At 43.1% G+C, this 17318-nt stretch overlaps 1 protein-coding gene across 2 annotated transcripts in view; it reads right to left on the bottom strand.

Annotated features, from left to right (window-relative positions):
• RMDN2 (regulator of microtubule dynamics 2) overlaps positions 1 to 4877 on the bottom strand; it is a 48097-nt gene extending 43220 nt beyond the window's left edge. Inside the window, exons 1-2 of one of the 2 annotated variants that reach the window (XM_074579886.1) lie at positions 4745 to 4877; positions 3713 to 4179 (exon numbers count right to left, since the gene is read on the bottom strand). In XM_074579886.1, the coding sequence (XP_074435987.1) occupies positions 3713 to 4167 (455 nt within the window). In that variant the 5' untranslated portion in view covers positions 4168 to 4179; positions 4745 to 4877. Of the gene's footprint in view, positions 1 to 3712; positions 4308 to 4744 lie in introns of those variants that run through there. The other variant, XM_074579887.1, reaches the window with a different exon arrangement.
• Between the last annotated feature and the right edge of the window lie 12441 nt (positions 4878 to 17318).

Here is a 17318-nt window from a genome sequence, read left to right as displayed (position 1 = left end):
ATTTAAAAGATAAAAACATGAGAATGTGAGAAGCAATGACCAAACAACAGGAGCCGGTTGGATCACAAAGGACTGTTCAAAGTTCAAAGAACAAATGGAAACTGCGCTGGAGATTCATCACACCGTGCTTAAGCTGTTCAGTAAATCCAGGCACCTAGTACTGCATTAAGAAAAAACTGAGCTACATGGTATAAAACAACACTGTGGTATAAATTCACTTTGCTGGTTCAAAAACTGTGTTGGATTGCCTGTAAATTGGCAGACAGTGGGCCTAACCAGGTGTCATCTGTTCACAACACTTTAGCTTTTAGACAGATCAAATATCATCTGTTGTCTCCCTGCCAACTTAAAAAAAAATCACAAGCTGACACAAACACCATCTCATCCACACCAGCTAATTCAATAGAAAAGTGATTATATGTCACAGACTGATCTGGATCAAATTTGCACTATATGACCCAGCAGAATGCAAGCCCATCAGTAATGATAAGCAGCCCTCAAGGAAAAGTTTGGCAAACCAGATTCTTCGGTCAATTGAGGGTTCCATTGAAAACAAATGGGCAGCAAAAATAAATGACGAAACGATAAGTGAAGTGACACTCAGAAGCAGGCAGGGAAAACGCTTCTTCTTGATGAATATTTAAACTATTTCAAGGAAAAATTATAAATAAAACATCTGTAGGAAAAGGATTTACTGCAGTGAATCTTTCTTGTAACTGATGCCAAATGTAACTTGGAAAGCTTGGATGCCAGGCCAGCTGAAGACTGATGCCAAACATGACACTAATGTCAATGGTTCACCACTGCTGTATCAGGGAGGAAACAGCTTTAAAATCACAAAGAGGAGAATGAGGGGGCACTCTCCATCCCAGGTGATCATCAAGACACAACTTATTGTATTTGTAAATGAATGAGTACTTGTTACACATTCTCAAATGTTAAAGATTGAGGTTTTCACTAGTAAATGGTGGAAACTGAAACAAACTATTAAGAACAGAATACAGAAAAGCACAGACTAGAAACCTTGGCTCTTTACCATTCAATCAATGTCCCGTCCATTCAGTGTATCTTCCATTCAGCCTATCTGTTATTATGTAAAAATGTATCTCGTTTATTGAAAAAGCATGTGATACTTTTCCACTTACAGAAATACATAATTTTGAAAGGCAAAATAGGAAGCTTCTCTTCCCAAGGTGTTGAATAGCAACAGTGACATTGAGAATATGACCAGAGCGGATCAAAGCAGTGAGGACCACATAAGAGACTGCCAGCTTCAAATACTTTATGGAAAAAACAAAGTAGTATAAAAAGCTATTCTGGAAGAAGTTTACAATTCTGAAACCATTGTAGTCATCCAGCACAAGTTCATAAAAATCTTAAGATTACTTTATCTGTCAATTTCCAGCATCTACCCATTTGTGAGTTAAAACCAGAAGAGCTTAACGTAAGCAAAATCCTATCTTCTAGATCATGAAAATACTGCTAAGGCAGTGAAACACGTTGCATGTACTTTAGACAGGATACAGAAAGTGAAAAAATGTTTAATCTGTAACAAAACTATTTCTATACTGCACAAACTAGCAAATGAATGCATTATTGTGTGTGGAATTCACCTCAAGAGTATAAAACAATGCACATTGTATTATACCTAGAGCACATGAAGTGTCGATGCTCATTAACAGAGAAAAAAAAAAGTGGTGGTGTTGTCTCTCATAGCAAACTCTCACAGAATATGTACCACTGTCATTAAAGTTACACAAAACCTCATAAAAAGCTATATACACTGCAATCGTATACACACATTAGGATTAACAATCTATTTCAATTTGCAAGGGGAAGAAAAACAAATACAGAAAAAAAAAATACTTCAATGAACTAAAATTATCTTAAGTTTAGAGAAGGTATGCAAAACAAGCACCTCAAGTACATGGTGTCAGTAGGAAAAAACCCACCTCTTTTCAAAAGGGATTAAAAATAGCATTGGAAATGCATATACCCAAATGACTAACACTATCTATAACCTTGAATTATCTTCCTTCCTTCTGACTGTATACAAATACTTGTCAGAGAAGGCCTCTCTTAAGGACACAGTCAAAGCTCTTGCACACTATAATCACTTGTATTGAATCATCTCATCAGCTTCTTCGTCACACAGAAGAACACGAACAGACAAGTTTCCTTGGTTAGTTCTCAAACAGCAACACAGCTCTCCTAACCAGAAAATGGGATCTTCTCAGATGCCAGGTATGGAATAACGCCTATATTGTGTCTGTGAACCTGATGATTCATAAACCGGTCCTTTAGCCTTATCTACATCTCCAAATATTTTATGCATAACGTAAAGGCCAACTAAGGCACATAATAATAAAGGCAAACCAACTAATGGATAAAACAATCAAACTAATAGAACTGAAATGTTTCTACACCATATGAAGGGGGAATGTCTCTGAACACCCCTGCCAATACTGAATACTTCAAGAAAAAAATAAAGAACTAGTTCATAATAGAATGGACAGGTCTCAAAATATGGTATCAAAATTTAAGACTTGTGAAGCATTTTGCTGGGATGTAACACAACAAGAAATTCTGCCCACAGAAACTGAAAATAAATGTGGAAAAACTCCTCAAAAATATAGTTTCATTAATTGTTATATGCAGCATGTTGCTGTGTTCAGAATATTACAGTTAATTAATATATCTTTAAAGAAAAATTGTGACTTAAGATAGGCAATTTACAGCCTACACTAGTAGGCTGTAATTTACTGCCTACACTACTACGTATAACATACTGAGGAGATGGTTCAAAAAACTTACTTGCTATAAACATACCCTTATTGAATTGCATATAAGTACCTAATCTGATTATATCAAAACAAAGTTGCAATTACAGGAGAGTAATGTCATCACCATTTTCACATTACTACTGGAGGGTATATTAGGTAACATATGAAAAGACAAAAAAAAGAGTCCTTCTCCTGGACTCCCGGTACATCTGATCCTTCAGCAAGTTCCTCAACTCGTGCGTATAAATGACCCCATTAACCACAGTGGGACTACAAAACGTGATCAGAACTAGGAACTTTCTACCTTACTGAGCCTGTACCCTAAATCTCTCATGATTACTTTTTAAGCCACCAGACAGCGTATACAACAGCAAATACACATAAACATACTGCTATTTGTACAGGCTGCATTTGGACGTAGCTTTCATAGCATATGAACACCTTTATGCAGAACACTGTAATAACTCATCTTTAAGGCCCATAGAAGACAACTATCCTGAAAAGCACAAGAGCATTCATACAGTTTGAACAAACTCTGTCAGAGACATGAGACTACTTTCTTACTAGAAGCACTTTTAAAATCACGCCATTATTGTGAACTTTGCCTCTCATTGCATAGCTATGTAGCAATACTGCATCAGTTTGTTACCAAATGCACTTTTAAAAAAATCTGTATTACGCTTGGCATTAAGCCAAGTTCAGCCACAGTGCAAATTCAGGGATGGTCACACAGAGTTTTGTCTGACAGAAAGTACTACTATGAATTTTTGGTTTGGTTTTGTTGTTTTTTCCCCCTGAATATAGAGAAATATAAAATATACATAAAACTTTTAAAGGGCTCCTGTTTACAATACAAAGTTTCACATAGGTAATGACGCAATTTCCACTGTATGTGTACTGTAGTATATAAAAAAATATCGTTGACTTACCCTCCTTCACTTTCGGCCTCCTCAGAGCTGGTAGTTTCTGTTGCACCAGAAGCTGTCTCAGCTTTTCTCCGCTTCGTTGCTCTGTGTGATGGGCTAATTCTCTGAACATCTCCCTTCCCTTGAAGCTCATTTCGAACAAGCTCTTCAAGCTTTGGAATAGCTTCTTTCAGAAATTTCACCTCTCTCTTCAGTTCGTCCACACTTAGTAGCAAGCCATTCAATTTTTCTAGTATCTGCAGTTGCCTTCCATGCAAAACCATTACTGCTCCTTGCTCATTAGGAGCTTCATTTTGCAAGCCCACAGAATTAAGCCTGTTACCTACATCTATGAATGCAGGTATACGCACAGCTGCACCGGGTTTTCGGATCTTACGGTACCAAATCAGCATCAGGCTTATTCCAGCAGTCCCTGCCATTATGCCCAGTATCAGTCCTTTATTTTCGAAGGGTGACATTTCTGCGCTCTCCTAAAATTGTGAGACAACAATAACAGAGTTAAAGATGTTTTTCCCAGTCTACCCAAAGGACTTTGCTTTTAAGTCACAAAAGTGTAGGCTAGAATAATTGGCACATGCTGCATATACAAAGTTACAATACAACTCTAGCAGATTCTGCAATGAAAAGCTATGTGCTATGACAGCAAAGACAAGACGGTTCTGGGTTTGGGGCGGAGGAAACGGGGGGTGAGGGGCACACACTTATGCATTGATACGCGTGTACGACCGCAGCCTTCACTTTTAACCTTCCCCGCATCTTGGGATTTTTTTTTTTTTTTAAATGCGAGAAACCCACATAATCTTAATTTTCCGCCGCCGCAGAGCGGCGGGAACCCAGGCGTCAGGGCCGCATCGCGGCCCGCGCCGCCCGCAGGGGTGTCTCGCCGCCGCCCCAGCCCCACCGCCCCAGGAGCTGCCGGAGCTCCCCCCGTCAACCTCCCCAGGGGGGGACCGCCCGTCCCGCAGCCCGCCCCGGCAGGGGGGTGCCGCCGGCGGCAGCGCCAGCCCCGGGCCCGGCGCCGCCCCCGTTACGTACCGGCGGGCCGGTCCGGGAGCGTGGAGCGCGTTCGGGCCAGGCGCGGCGCCGCGCGGCCCCTCAGCTCTCCCGCCGCGGCACAGGGGGCGGCGATACCCGGATCGAGGGGGACGGGCCTCCGCCGCAGACGCCAGCCGGGCCGCCCGGGTAACAGGCCGCTAGCCTGTGGACGAGGGCGGTAGGCCGGGCCGGGCCCGCCCTGTAGCCCTGTTAGCCCCAGGGCGGACGGGGGGGCGGACCTCCGGCCTGGCCGGGACCGGAGCCTCCGGGTGTGAGGCCGGGTGGGCCGCAGCTGTGGGAATCCCGCTGGGCGGTGGGGGCTGGGGGGGGCGTCGCCTGCTGCACCTGCTTCAGACGTTGCTCGAGTGCGCTGTGCAAGCGCAAATTTACCTGTGTTATGTGTCTCTCTTCAGTCTGTTGGGTGCTTGTTTTCACTGACTTAACCTTTGCTACTTCTAGGCCCTAGAGAAAGAGGATTTCCGCTGCTCTAGTGGAGACCTGAAGCTGCAAAATCAGGGAGAACCCTCCACCCAGTCACCAGGACGAGGAGTGGTCCTGGCACAAAAGCTTCATTGCCATTTTAGCCATCTAAGGGCCCAAAGCTGGTTTCACCAAAGTCCATTATGGATTGCCCAAAATCACAGAGCAACTTGGGTTTAAGAGGGTGTGGGAGATATTGTTCCTGCGTCCCATCTGAGACATCACTTTTACCGGTGACACTCATAAGACCCTTCTTTCTCCTTTAATGACAGTATTTCTTTCTGGAGCTGCCTCCTATTTCTGGCCTTGAATGGAACAAGGATCATCACAAACAACCTGCTGTGCCCATTCATCTTCCTGAAGGCTTCTGGAGGGTGGTTAGAACTTAAAAGCATAACTTAACTTAAAACCCGCCAGAACTTAAAAGCGTAAACCTCGCATTCTGTGTGAGGGCTCAAGGAAACCACTGTACCTGTGCAATGAAATAAACTGCTCCTCAACAGCTGGAATTTTCCTCAGCCATATCACTCAGAAACAAAGCAGCACAATGTAGTTCTTAAAAAACATAGTAACTACCTTTAAAAAGTGAACAAAGTGCTGTTAAAAAAAAAATACCTTAAACAGGTACCAAGAACGCAAGAATTTTCAGTCTTACTGCAAATTAGCAAATGTAAATCAGTCTAATGTCTATCTTCAAACAAAGACTTCCTTTAAAATAACTACAGCTGCTAACTAATTCTCCACTGAGAACCTGAGGATGAAACTAGCCTTATGCGAGACCAAACTACAGTCTGAGAGAAAGGTAGAAATTTGCTAAGATGGAAAAACTAATACTATTTCAGTTTCAGTATTCTACAGTTTTCCTAGTTACAAAAAAACAAAAAGTATAATCTGTTCATATGTTTGTGATTTGAGTTTTTTAAACTGGTGATGGAAATCTCTCCAATTTTATAGAAAATTTACTAAAATAAAATTATTTTAAAGAATAAATTTTGCTGTAAGTAATTGTTTTAAGTTACATTAATCCATCAGCGTTTTAAAATGGGACAGGACTATGTGAATGGACTACTATCCATGCTGATAGTATTTCAAATTTTCAGGAATAGTAATAAAATTTTTTTGGAGAACCTTTGTTTTTATTCCCACTTTTCAACACCATCTGCCAAAAATCTTTCTATAAGCCAATTAAAACAGGAAAGGATTTTTAAAAGAGAATTAATCGGAGGGCAAACACAGCACAGAGCTGAACCAAAAGACTATGGATCCAAAGACCAAAGTGAGTTTTCTGAAGTGGCTCTCTCAGGCTGCAGACCTTAGACAAGGGACCTGTTTTCAAAAATAAAGGCCCAGGAGAACTGCTGTCTGCAAGCGCCTGGATGCATAGCAACCATGAAAATCAGGTCACCTGTCTGGTCCCAGACTCCTTATTTGCTTTTCACCTGTGGCCATATTACCAAGGCAGAGCAATGCGGAAGCACAGAAGTTACTGCATGCATGTAGAAACCTGACAGAACACAACAGCTTTCCAAGCTGGGGAACTAAACACGAATTTACCTAGATTTGACACAATTAAATTGGCCTAAATCTGACCTATGTTCTACAAAACGGAAAGGAACTGTTTTTAGAAAACTGCTGTTCTTCTGCATGTGTTTTTTTTCTCCTAGTTCAAAAGAAACTTTGTACCTGAAGTCCTAAAAAACATGCAAGTCCAGACCACCATCTGTTATAAAATGGTTAGCCCCGTGTATTTTTAGTATTTTTGGTGTACTTGTAGCCTTACTTCCTAAGGAGACAAAGTTTATGTCCCCAGCTTGTCTGTGTGCTGTCCTCCTGTCAGGCAATACCATGACCCTTTCTCCACCCAGTCGTAGCTCCTGAACCCATAGCTTAATTTCAGCCAATTTTGACAGAAGAAAGATGTCAAGATACCAAAGTTCCAACAAGTTTAATGAAGGTCAGCAGCTTTAGGGCACAGTAAGACCCTGTGAACATCCTTCCTCCCTCCACCCCTGGCCCCAGGCAGATGTTTGGAGATGAGCTCAGCACACCAGAGCTGCAACGCTGACACACCTGCACAGGGCACCAGCCTCCTTACAGCACTACTTGAGTAAGACCAGGCTGTGTAATTTAACTGGTCTTTTGGGAAATTTTGAACTTGGACAGTATTTTTGTGTTATCTTATTATTGAGCAATTGTGTTCAATAGTTGAGAGAACCATTACATTGTAATGGATACATGCTATCTCCAGCCAAGATGTCACCTGATTTACCAATGGTTTCATTTCTGTATGGAAGGCATTCATATTTTACAATTGACATAAAATTATTTAGCTGCTATTATTGTGTAAATTTTCTTTCACGGTATGCTCTTCTTTCTGAAATGTCCCACGCCCCCAACTAGAGATAAATCTACTGCTTGTAACAAATACAGAAACTTTTAATGTGTTAGTAACACTTCATACATATTACTTCAGCAGTTGTCTTGTAAGCGTATAATCAAACCTTGTTAATAAATCACCAAATATTGTGAAAGCTTAAGTACCTTTGACCACACTTGCAACCAGCCTGCCAGAAATCCTACTGTTCTCTCAAGTCATATCAAATTCTGCAGGATCTTTTGCTATAAAAATAAACAAAATTATATCTTACCTAAAAGGGAAGGGAAGCAGTCACTGTCAGACTTGTCAATATTCTCTGCTGCTCTTGCCCAGAACAATTGTTTGGTGCCCTTAATGAAAAATTAATAAATTGCAGTTAAAAGGAGACAGGTAATAGCACACTGATCTTTTCTGTTTTGTTCAAATAAAGATATACTGCTTAGCATAGTTCCCAGAGGAGACAAGTTATTGTAACTGTGCTCTCTTTATGTCTGTGTGTGTGCAAGTGTAACTGTAGCTCTGCATCCTCTCCAGTATTTTTGAATCTTTGTCCAATCTCAGTCAAATTCAACAGAGGAATTAACTTCTGACGAGATTCTTTGAATTAGTTGATCTTTTAAAGGAGAAAGCCCTGAATTAGTGCCCCCGCTACAGAGAAGATTGCTCACGCCTTCTTAAACAACTGAGAATCCACAAAGGAGAAAAGCATTTTGCAAGGACAGGAAAAGCTAAAGCAGAGCTTACATTTTATTAGATGTGAGTGAGCTGAACTGCAAGATATAAACTGATAGGAAACCTGGCTTCATTAGCTCAACTGCACACACAACCATCTGTTTATTTATTTAGTGTGTTGATAGGATCTAGTGCTGCAATTTCAGCTAAGTACAAATGGTCACTGATATCATGGCATTTAAAAAAAAAAAAAAAAGCTGAAAAGATGTACACGCTGTTTCTGCTTCTTTGCATTTGTCTTCGTCTCACCAGGGAGTTCAAGGCCATTATCAAATATATTTATGCAAGCTACGTTAATTTTTTAGGCTAAGGTACATGATTCAATTTCCTTGATGTAAGAGAAGAAAGCTGGCAGCCCAAAGGAGTTTGTGTATGTTGGGATGACAACAATAGGGATAAATCCTCAAGGCTGCGTTAGACGTAATTCCACAGCACTGCCTGATGCCTTCACAAAGAGAAATGGTCCTGGGAGTGCCTGGGTATACTCCAAAGAGTAAAAATATATGAATATTCATAAAAAACACAAGAGTATGTGTGAATAAACATATATTTTACATATATATGTATATATTCCTTAGGAGTCAAAACTCAAAAAGAGTCAAAGTCTTTGTAAATATGTGTGTGTGTGCGCATATGCATTCCATGTCATCCAAAGTATTTTCTTCTATTTAATGAGAATTGGGGTTTTTTTTTAGCTTACCTATTAATATGCAATTTCAGACCATATTAAAGTATTTTAAAGAGTTTTACTGTTTCCACCTCCAAATGTCAGAGTGCCCTCTCCTGAACTCCACAGATCAGTCCCTCTAGCAAATATCGCCTAATACATGGCCCTAGGATGTCTGCAATTTCACATTAAAAAAAACCCAAAACCTTCATCCAGCTGATTTGGTGTGGTTTTCCATCGTTTCTGCCCCTGTTCTGTACTAGCACTTGTGAGCTTATCAAAATTTTCCCTTCTGGTTTTAACTAAGGCTATGCGTACATTAGCCAGCAGTGGGGACCGACAGGCGTGTGTCTGTAGGCAGAACAGTGGGTGCTGAGGCCATGACACTCATGCTGTGCCCCGGGTTAACTACTGATGAGCTCCAGTCGGATGGCAGGGGCTGCCCGCCCAGTTGTGGCTGCTGTGCCTTGGGTGCGCTTCTGCAATGGATCTTCCCAAAGTGGAACTCGTGTGCCCTGAGCAAAGCTTGCCAAGCTGGGGAGATTGGTAGATTTGCCTCAGAAGTGCACACCTAACCCAACCCAACCCATTACTCTATACACACACATTTACACTAAGAGCTCGTGGTGTGGGTTACACAATTATTAAGTAAGAAAGAGTGAATGCCGGGCAGGAGGTCACCTCCCCCCAGCAGTTACTATGTGCTGGCAAAGGTGTTCCTCCTTCATTGTAGGATTATTTTTGGACAACGACAAGTGATAAACGCAGCAAAAAGCATAAGGAAAAGTGGTGAAACCACAGGAGAGCTAAGGGGAAGCAGATAGAAAAGCCAAATCAGTTACAAGATTTTTGCTATATACAATAAGACAGGATGTCTACTGTATTCAATGCACACACACATATACACTCACACAAATATATTTATATACACAGCATTCTAGTTTTGCAGATCGTTTCAAGTCTCCTGATGTGTGTTTTCAGCACCAGACGGGTCTGTTAAAGTGAAATGTAAATGTAGGCTTTATTATTTTAATTGCTGTTTGCACCCAGTCCTGGGCTTTAAGGAGCTTTTCCTCTGGTTCTGAGCTGCAGATTCCTGCAGACTAAAAGGTAAATAAACCGGGCAACCTTTATAAATTTTGATGAGGTGGGCTCACAAGCCTCTTGCTCATTGAGAGTTCTAGTGCTGCTACCTTGTGGGGAAAAAAGGCTGCAGCAACTTCGACACCAAGTTAGCCCTCTTGTAAAAGAGGGTATTAAGATCAATTATAAGAACGGTTATGATGGCCTTTTAAATGTTGGCATGTTTTTGCTGAGTGTTTTGTGTTGTGGTTTTTTTTTTGTAATTTAGAAATATTTCACTCAGCCTGTGTTAGTGTGATTAAACCAGTAGGTTAAAGGGGGAATCATTATTCAGTGTGGTTCAGATCGCGATTTGGGCTCTTTGGCTGCCTAGAATTTCGTACTGTATTTTAGCAGAAGTAACAAAATCCCTCCCAGTACATCCTGGAGTATAAGTAATACGGCTGTCTGTGAAAGCAGTGAGAATCTTTCTTCTATTGCTACTTCTTATAGATGCTATTTAAAGCTACTGCATGGTTACTCAATATGTAGTTTCGAAAATGCAAACCTAATGAACAGCTAGAAAAGCATCTCAGGCAACATTACACTATTTTTCTTAAACAGGCAGATTTTTAGTCAGAGTAGTTGTTTTAGAAGCATTTTCATTGGCACATGCTTTTATGTGCGGACGGAAATATCAGTTATTTCTGAGAACAACTGAGTAAGATTCCAGCCCTAAGAAGAAATTGTGCCAACAATTGAAACATGTTTTTCTGTTTCTTGTTTTGTTTTCCAATTTTCAAATGCACATGCAAATACAGATTAGTAGGTCAACAGGCACATTAAATACTTGACACACTTCTGTTGCATACTGATATAATCCACTTTAGCAAGTTCCTAAGCAGTTTTTCAAGATCATCCTTGTTCATAAAGGAGGTACTTTGTGTTTTACTCAATAGCCTTGGATTGGGAAAGTGGGACTTAATCAAGCAGAACACATAGAGAAGTCAAAGACAGAAATGGAAGAGTTTGCCCCAGAGACACCAAAATTAAAAATAATGTCAAAGCAATTTGTTTTAATTTCAATGACGGGCAGATTATGTCTGTCACTTTTTAAATAGAATGAAGATGCAAAGGTTGGTTTGGTCTTACAGTTATTTTAAAGGCAAGAAAACATTTTCCAGAAGTATAATACTCCCATTATAATAATGGGAAAATATGGGATATCTTCCAGATGCAAAACAATCCTTTTTGACCCTTCTATTTTTTTTTAAATGAATTTAAAATGTTTTTAAAGTTTTAAAGGAGTCTATAGATCTATATTTCTCACACAACTGAAAGCCCTATTGTGCAAGAACTTTGAAGTAAGGATAAAATCTAGCACTACACTCTGAACAAGTCTGATACAGATCAAGAGTTAGTCTGAAAAGACAATAGGGCGTGAGGCAGTAAGTGATGTAGATAAAGTATCGATTTCACTATTTTGCATCAGATCCTGATTGTAAAATGCAGAAAGAATGCTAAAAATGTGCTTATTTTTTAACTTACTGCAGTGTTCTCCTAAATGAGGGTGCAAATGGTATTTGTAAATATGCAGAATAGGAAATCTGTTTGATCTTAAGGTACTCTCTACTCATTTGTGTTAGGCTGCAAACTAATGTTGGGCAATAACATTTGAATCTTCCTTGATATTTTTATCAAAAACAGCATCATGCCAGTATTAAGTGTCATGATGCAATTATGCCCTTGGGCCATCATGTTTGGAACTGCTGATGAGAGCCTGCAAGTGGGAGTTTGGTGGGCAAGGTGCGACTGCGCAGCAATGAGCAGCACCAGGCTAGGAAGGTCAGGGCGCAACTCAGGTACTGGTCGGCTCCAAGGCGATGTATGAATCAAATGCCTCCCCATAACCTGCTGTGGCTCCCTCCGTCCCTGACAGAGAGCCTTTTGCAGGGGTAGTTTGAGGCACATGGTGGCCCACATGATTACCCCGAGGACCCACCATCCTGAGGACGACACCTACCTCACGACCACACCGCACCCTGCCATTTGGCACTGTTTCTTCGCCTGAAACGTCTGCCAGCACCAAAATGGGCAATGGCCAGCTCCTGCCCCGGGGTGCTGGTACCAGGGACCCGGGCCTAGCTGGTGAGCCAAGCGCAGGCGGCAGGGGGGAGGCAGGGGTACCTGTGCTAAAGCAGATGCCTGGCACAGAAGCAAACCGGAGCACGCTAGCCATGGGCCTGCAAACCACAACTATCAGAGGAGCTGGGTTACAAAACAGCCTTGCAATGAAGTGCTGCCTGGTCTTCAGAGGGGATGCGACCCGTGTGAGAACAGAGGCACGAAAGGTGTCTCCCTGAGACAGCAGGGGACTGGAACCCATGGCCCTCGGGTCCCTTTCTGGTTCTACACCATGTACGGTGCCACACATGCTGTACGTGCTTCCCGGGCAGGAGGCGCACGGAGCCCCCCGTGGTTTCCCCAGCTGCCCCAGCCTCTCCCCACACGCACCAGGCTCTGGGAAACGCCCTGAGGCCGAGCAGGGACTCACCCTCCTCGGACGGACGCGGCCGCAAGGCTGCCTCCAAGCGACACGGTGTATTGTCACCTGAGAGAAATCCCCCTCCCGCCTCCCCTCGGGGGGGAGAGGGGGAGGGGTGCCCTGAGGACGCGGCCGCGGCGCAACGGCCCCACTGGGTGGCGCGCGAGCCCCGTCGCCCAACGGCCGTCGGGAGGGGGCAGAGCGGCGGGAGCGGCCGCCCTCCCCCACGGAGCCCGGCGGGGCCCCGGGGCCGCCCGCGGGGGCCGGGGAAGCGGGCAGGCGGTGACCCGCGGCCTAGGGGCCGCCCCGCGGCGTGGGCGTTTTCCTGGGGGTTCCCCCACGGCTCCCGCCGAGGCCGGCGCCCGAGCAGCCCCGCCGTGCGGCGCCGTCTTAATCAAACTGCGCCGGTGCGCGGCGGGCGCCGCAGCGGGGGTGGGCTCCCTTCGAGAAGGGCCGGTGATGGCCCTGGAAACGAGCGCGTTTATACTGAAGGAAAAGCACACGGACACACACCCACCCCTTTTCCCCGGTGTTCCTCGCTTGTCCGGGTGCTTCGCGGTGCATTTCAGGGGGGGCAAATGGTGGCAGCGGCGGCGTGCCTCGCGTTCCTGCTGCCCCGGCGATAGGTAGGAGGCCTCACGCCAGAGTCGTGAGACCCCTGGTCAGTCCCGACAGAATGGGGCTGAGGTACTCATTATTTGTTGTGTTCTGTGGCTGGCTGTAGGTCCGGCTGTGGAATCCCCTGTGACGGCTGGGGCAGGCTGGGGGCCCAGTGGTACCCGCTGATCCCTTAGCTTGGGTCAAGCCTGGAGCCTGGCCTGTAAAGTTTTGGCATCAGGAGATGGAAATATGAACAAACAGGCAGGTTAGGCTTTGGTTTTCACTAGTTCTGTCTAAGAAGAGGTGAGGAAAGTGAGATCTGAGGTCTGGAAAAAGGAAAACGAAATGAGGGAGGACAGAAGAACGGTCAGTGGAAAACGAAGGAGCTCGAACAACAGCTTGCTGCCACCCAAAGCAGGTGTCCTATTCTTCCCTGTGCTTTTACACCCTCCCTTGCACCAAATCCAGTGTTCACTGGGTCGCTCAGCTCACTGACTTGGCTGAAAACCACTTTTTGGTTGAGTTAATTTTCTGCCAGATTGGTGGGTTGAATCAGCTCAGGGCAGAGCCCAGTGTGAGAAAAGAGGCAGGACCACATGGCCAAGAGCTGGAGGAAAAAGATGACTGACTTGACTCATCTCATGGAAGTGTGTCTTGAGAGTGCACCACGAAATGGGACTGTAATAGTAGAAAGGGTACTGGATACAAATGGAGAAAGGAAAGACAGCACTTAACTGCTTGTATCCTGTACCTGTACTACAGGGAGAGTAACATATCTCAGGACTAGTCAAGAGAGCAGCAGAGATTTTTGTGATGTTTATTCTTGTTTCTAGTGCAGACCCAAACAAGAGTAATTCTCATGGTGTGGCTCTGTTTAAGTTGACCCTTAATGAGAAAAATTCAGCTCAAAGTGTTGTTATCCTTTGAGTCTTAGGGAAAAAAAAAAATCAAAGAGAAGTGGAAGCAGCAGAAGAGATGCTCAGAAGTGGAATAATCACAAGTGAAAACTAGAGGTAAAAGCAAAGAAGCAAGAAATAAAGGAAGGTGGAGAAAGCGTAAAATTTTACATGCCAAGAGAGCTTGTCTCTGCAACAAAGGTGACCATGACCTGGATTCCTTCCTCCTGAATTTAAGTGTGCAATCAGGGTACATAGGTATAGATTTCCTGTAACTTTTGCAGACAGAAAGGCCCCTTCAAAGGGTAACAGATCTTCTAGATGGATATCAGTAGTTGTCCGTCTGCTTCAGACTGTAGACTGCTGAATCTTGCTCTTAGGTCTCTAGGGTGTGCCGACCTCTGCCTGTTGTAGGACATCCTTGTCATGGAAATTATTGGAGACATATCTTTGGATTGCATTATATGGGAGGCCAGCCCATGTGATCATCACTTGCTCTTTGGTCTTAAAAAGGATGACTTTATTTTCAACCTTTGGCAAGATGTCCTGCAATCTATTTTGAACCAAAACAGGAGGATGAGCAGAAAATCACGAAGCTGTGATAGCTTCCCTGCTTATCTTGGCTGCCTTTTCCCAAAGAGTTGTACTGAACAGCAGTCTGGTCCAGCAAAGAAGCTTGACCAGTTTTTTTTTTAAAAAACATGGGTTTCTCTGTGCATTTTTTTGTATCTACATCCTTTTAGATATATTTTTTAATCTCTTTGAGGCAATGGCAGTTCTTTTATCTATGATGGCCCTAAGATCATAATCAGTGTTTAACAGTAAAGCATAGTAAAAATTAGCTCAAACCGAACTGGAAAACAGCATAGTTGTAGGCACTGTAATTTAAAAAGTAAAGTTACTACTTAGATTCTAGTTCATTTTCTTTGTAATATCTACATCCAAATACCATGAGAAGGTGAGAAACATGCACTAAGCACAAGCTTTGTATTTTCATCATGTTTCACTTTCTAATATATGGAAAAGAGTAGTGCATGGAGAGTTGCAATGTAAAGAAATAATATGATAATTGATTTGTTGCTGAAGCTGAGCCAGCAAAGCCACAGTAACACTTTAACAATATTACTCATCAGGAGCAATGTCCTGATTCATTTTAAGAGCCTGGTTTACTTGGTGATATTTTTGGACACAGTAATTTTAGTAGCTCTGCGTACTTCAGATAGACGCCATTGTCCAGCTTGGCTATAAACGCATTTCAGTCAGCTAAGGTAACAAGTGCATTTTATTAAACAATGGGGTGTTTAATAAAAAAAGTATATACTTCACGGAAAAAAAATAGCAGGACAATTCACTTTTCTCTTAAATTCAAAGAAGGACTATGACTCTAATAAGAAGCAGAACTTTTTATCAGAGGACAACGGTGTTGCATAAAACCCTTTATTTAAAGTCCATGGCAAGGTATGTGCATTGTTTTGGCGGTCACGCTAGTGTGAATACACATACTTAATTCTGGAGGGAATATCTGACATTTTGGAAGTGTATTCGTGGTTGGGCTGTGGCAGCCAGGACTGTAGACCTGTCGTAATGCCAGGTCTCCCAGGGCCCTGCGCCTTCCCTGTGTGAGAATCTCTGTGCCATTTTGCCTTTCTCATTTGGAGCAGCAGTAGCACCACAGAGCAGAGCTGGCTGGAAATTTCTGACAGAAAATTTCTCCATTGGTCAAAAACCCAAACTGTAATTGACAGATTTCTGAGCAGCACATTGGCTGTGGCAGAAGCCAGGCGGGATCCCAAGCTGCCTGCTTCCCCTGTAGGCTCACTTGGCTTCCTCTGGCAGCAGTCTGCATGCTTTCTGGGCTTCTTGACAACTCAGCAGGGAAGCTACCATGGGTCAGGGAGCCCGTGAACCTGAGAGGTGGGGCTGGGATCAAACCCACATTTCCATTGTAATCCCACTTTGGAGGGATAGTCTTCCAGAAATGTGGGAGAGAAGTTTTGGTTCCCCAAGGCTCCAGTGAAAGGAAAGAGCTGTCAGTCTCCTATTCCAGAGCACCTCAGGCAATGCCAACAGCAGAAAGAGCATCCATCCTTCTCCAGCCCAGAAGCAGCATCACGAATAAGGTGCTCTAAGGAAAATGAGGCATCCTCTCTTCCCTTTTTGAGGTGCAGCAGCGGATCCATCGACTTCTGATCACTCCGTCAGCTACATGGCACTGTCGCTGCTGTGCTTTTCCATTCCTGGCACAAAACATTTTCCACGGGGATCCAGTTAACGGACACCTAACCCAGACCAGTGAGTGAGGGGAGGAAACACAGAGGGCAATTGATGGTTCTCAATTACTGTCCTTAGGCTGAGAAAGGCACTAGTGCACCCTGGCTGCTGCCTCAGCGATGCTTAGGTCCTGTTTGAAACTCTCCTTTATAACTGCTAGGCATCTACAGTTTTTAAGCAAGCAGTGAAATGCTCGACAACCTTTTGGCATGAATATTTTTAGGCTCTCAACCTGTTAGTAGCCATTCTTCAATATAGCTCTAAGCATGTATATTTCCTTTACAATAAATGCAACACAATAGATTAGCTAGACAACGCATGGTGATTCTGCTGCTCTTCGCTGTAGGTTAGAAACTGTTCTACAGTGAATTTAACGAGCTCAGAGAACTCTGTGTCACGTAGACTTCAGAACAGCTCACATCCTAAAGTCTTTATTCAGGTCCTGATTAAATGAACTGCACAGGCATAAATCTATCTAACATCATGGCCTGCTGAATTTAAGTTCCAAGTCTTGCTCAGGCACACTATTCAGGGAAGTTAAAACTGGGCTGCAGCTTTTAATCTGTTGTTTCAAGTCAGAATTCTTACACCTGTGAATAAAGCCTATTATCACTTTCTCTTTTCATACCTTTTAGTTCTCTTCGGTTTTTCACAGTCATCCGTAATTTATTTTACCAGGTTTTGTAGAAGAAAACAGAGCAGGACAGCCTTGTAAGTCATCTGGTCAAGAGGCAGAATTAAACTTGTCACAACTAAGTGATTTGCCATAAAATAGCGAAAATCACATTAATCTTTCACTGATTCCATTTTAGGTTGTGAGAAGAGAGGTGAATATTTTTTTAAGTATGTCTTCTGTACACAATACCAGAAGGTTAAATATGTATTTTCTTCTTTGTAAATGAGTCCAAGCTTCTGGCTACAGTCCAGCAGACGTTTTTCTTTGT

The sequence above is a fragment of the Larus michahellis genome, chromosome 3, assembly GCF_964199755.1.
Source record: "Larus michahellis chromosome 3, bLarMic1.1, whole genome shotgun sequence".
NCBI lineage: Eukaryota > Metazoa > Chordata > Aves > Charadriiformes > Laridae > Larus > Larus michahellis.
The sequence above is the reverse complement of the archived record's forward strand: the minus strand, read 5'-3'. Positions and strand labels throughout refer to the sequence as shown.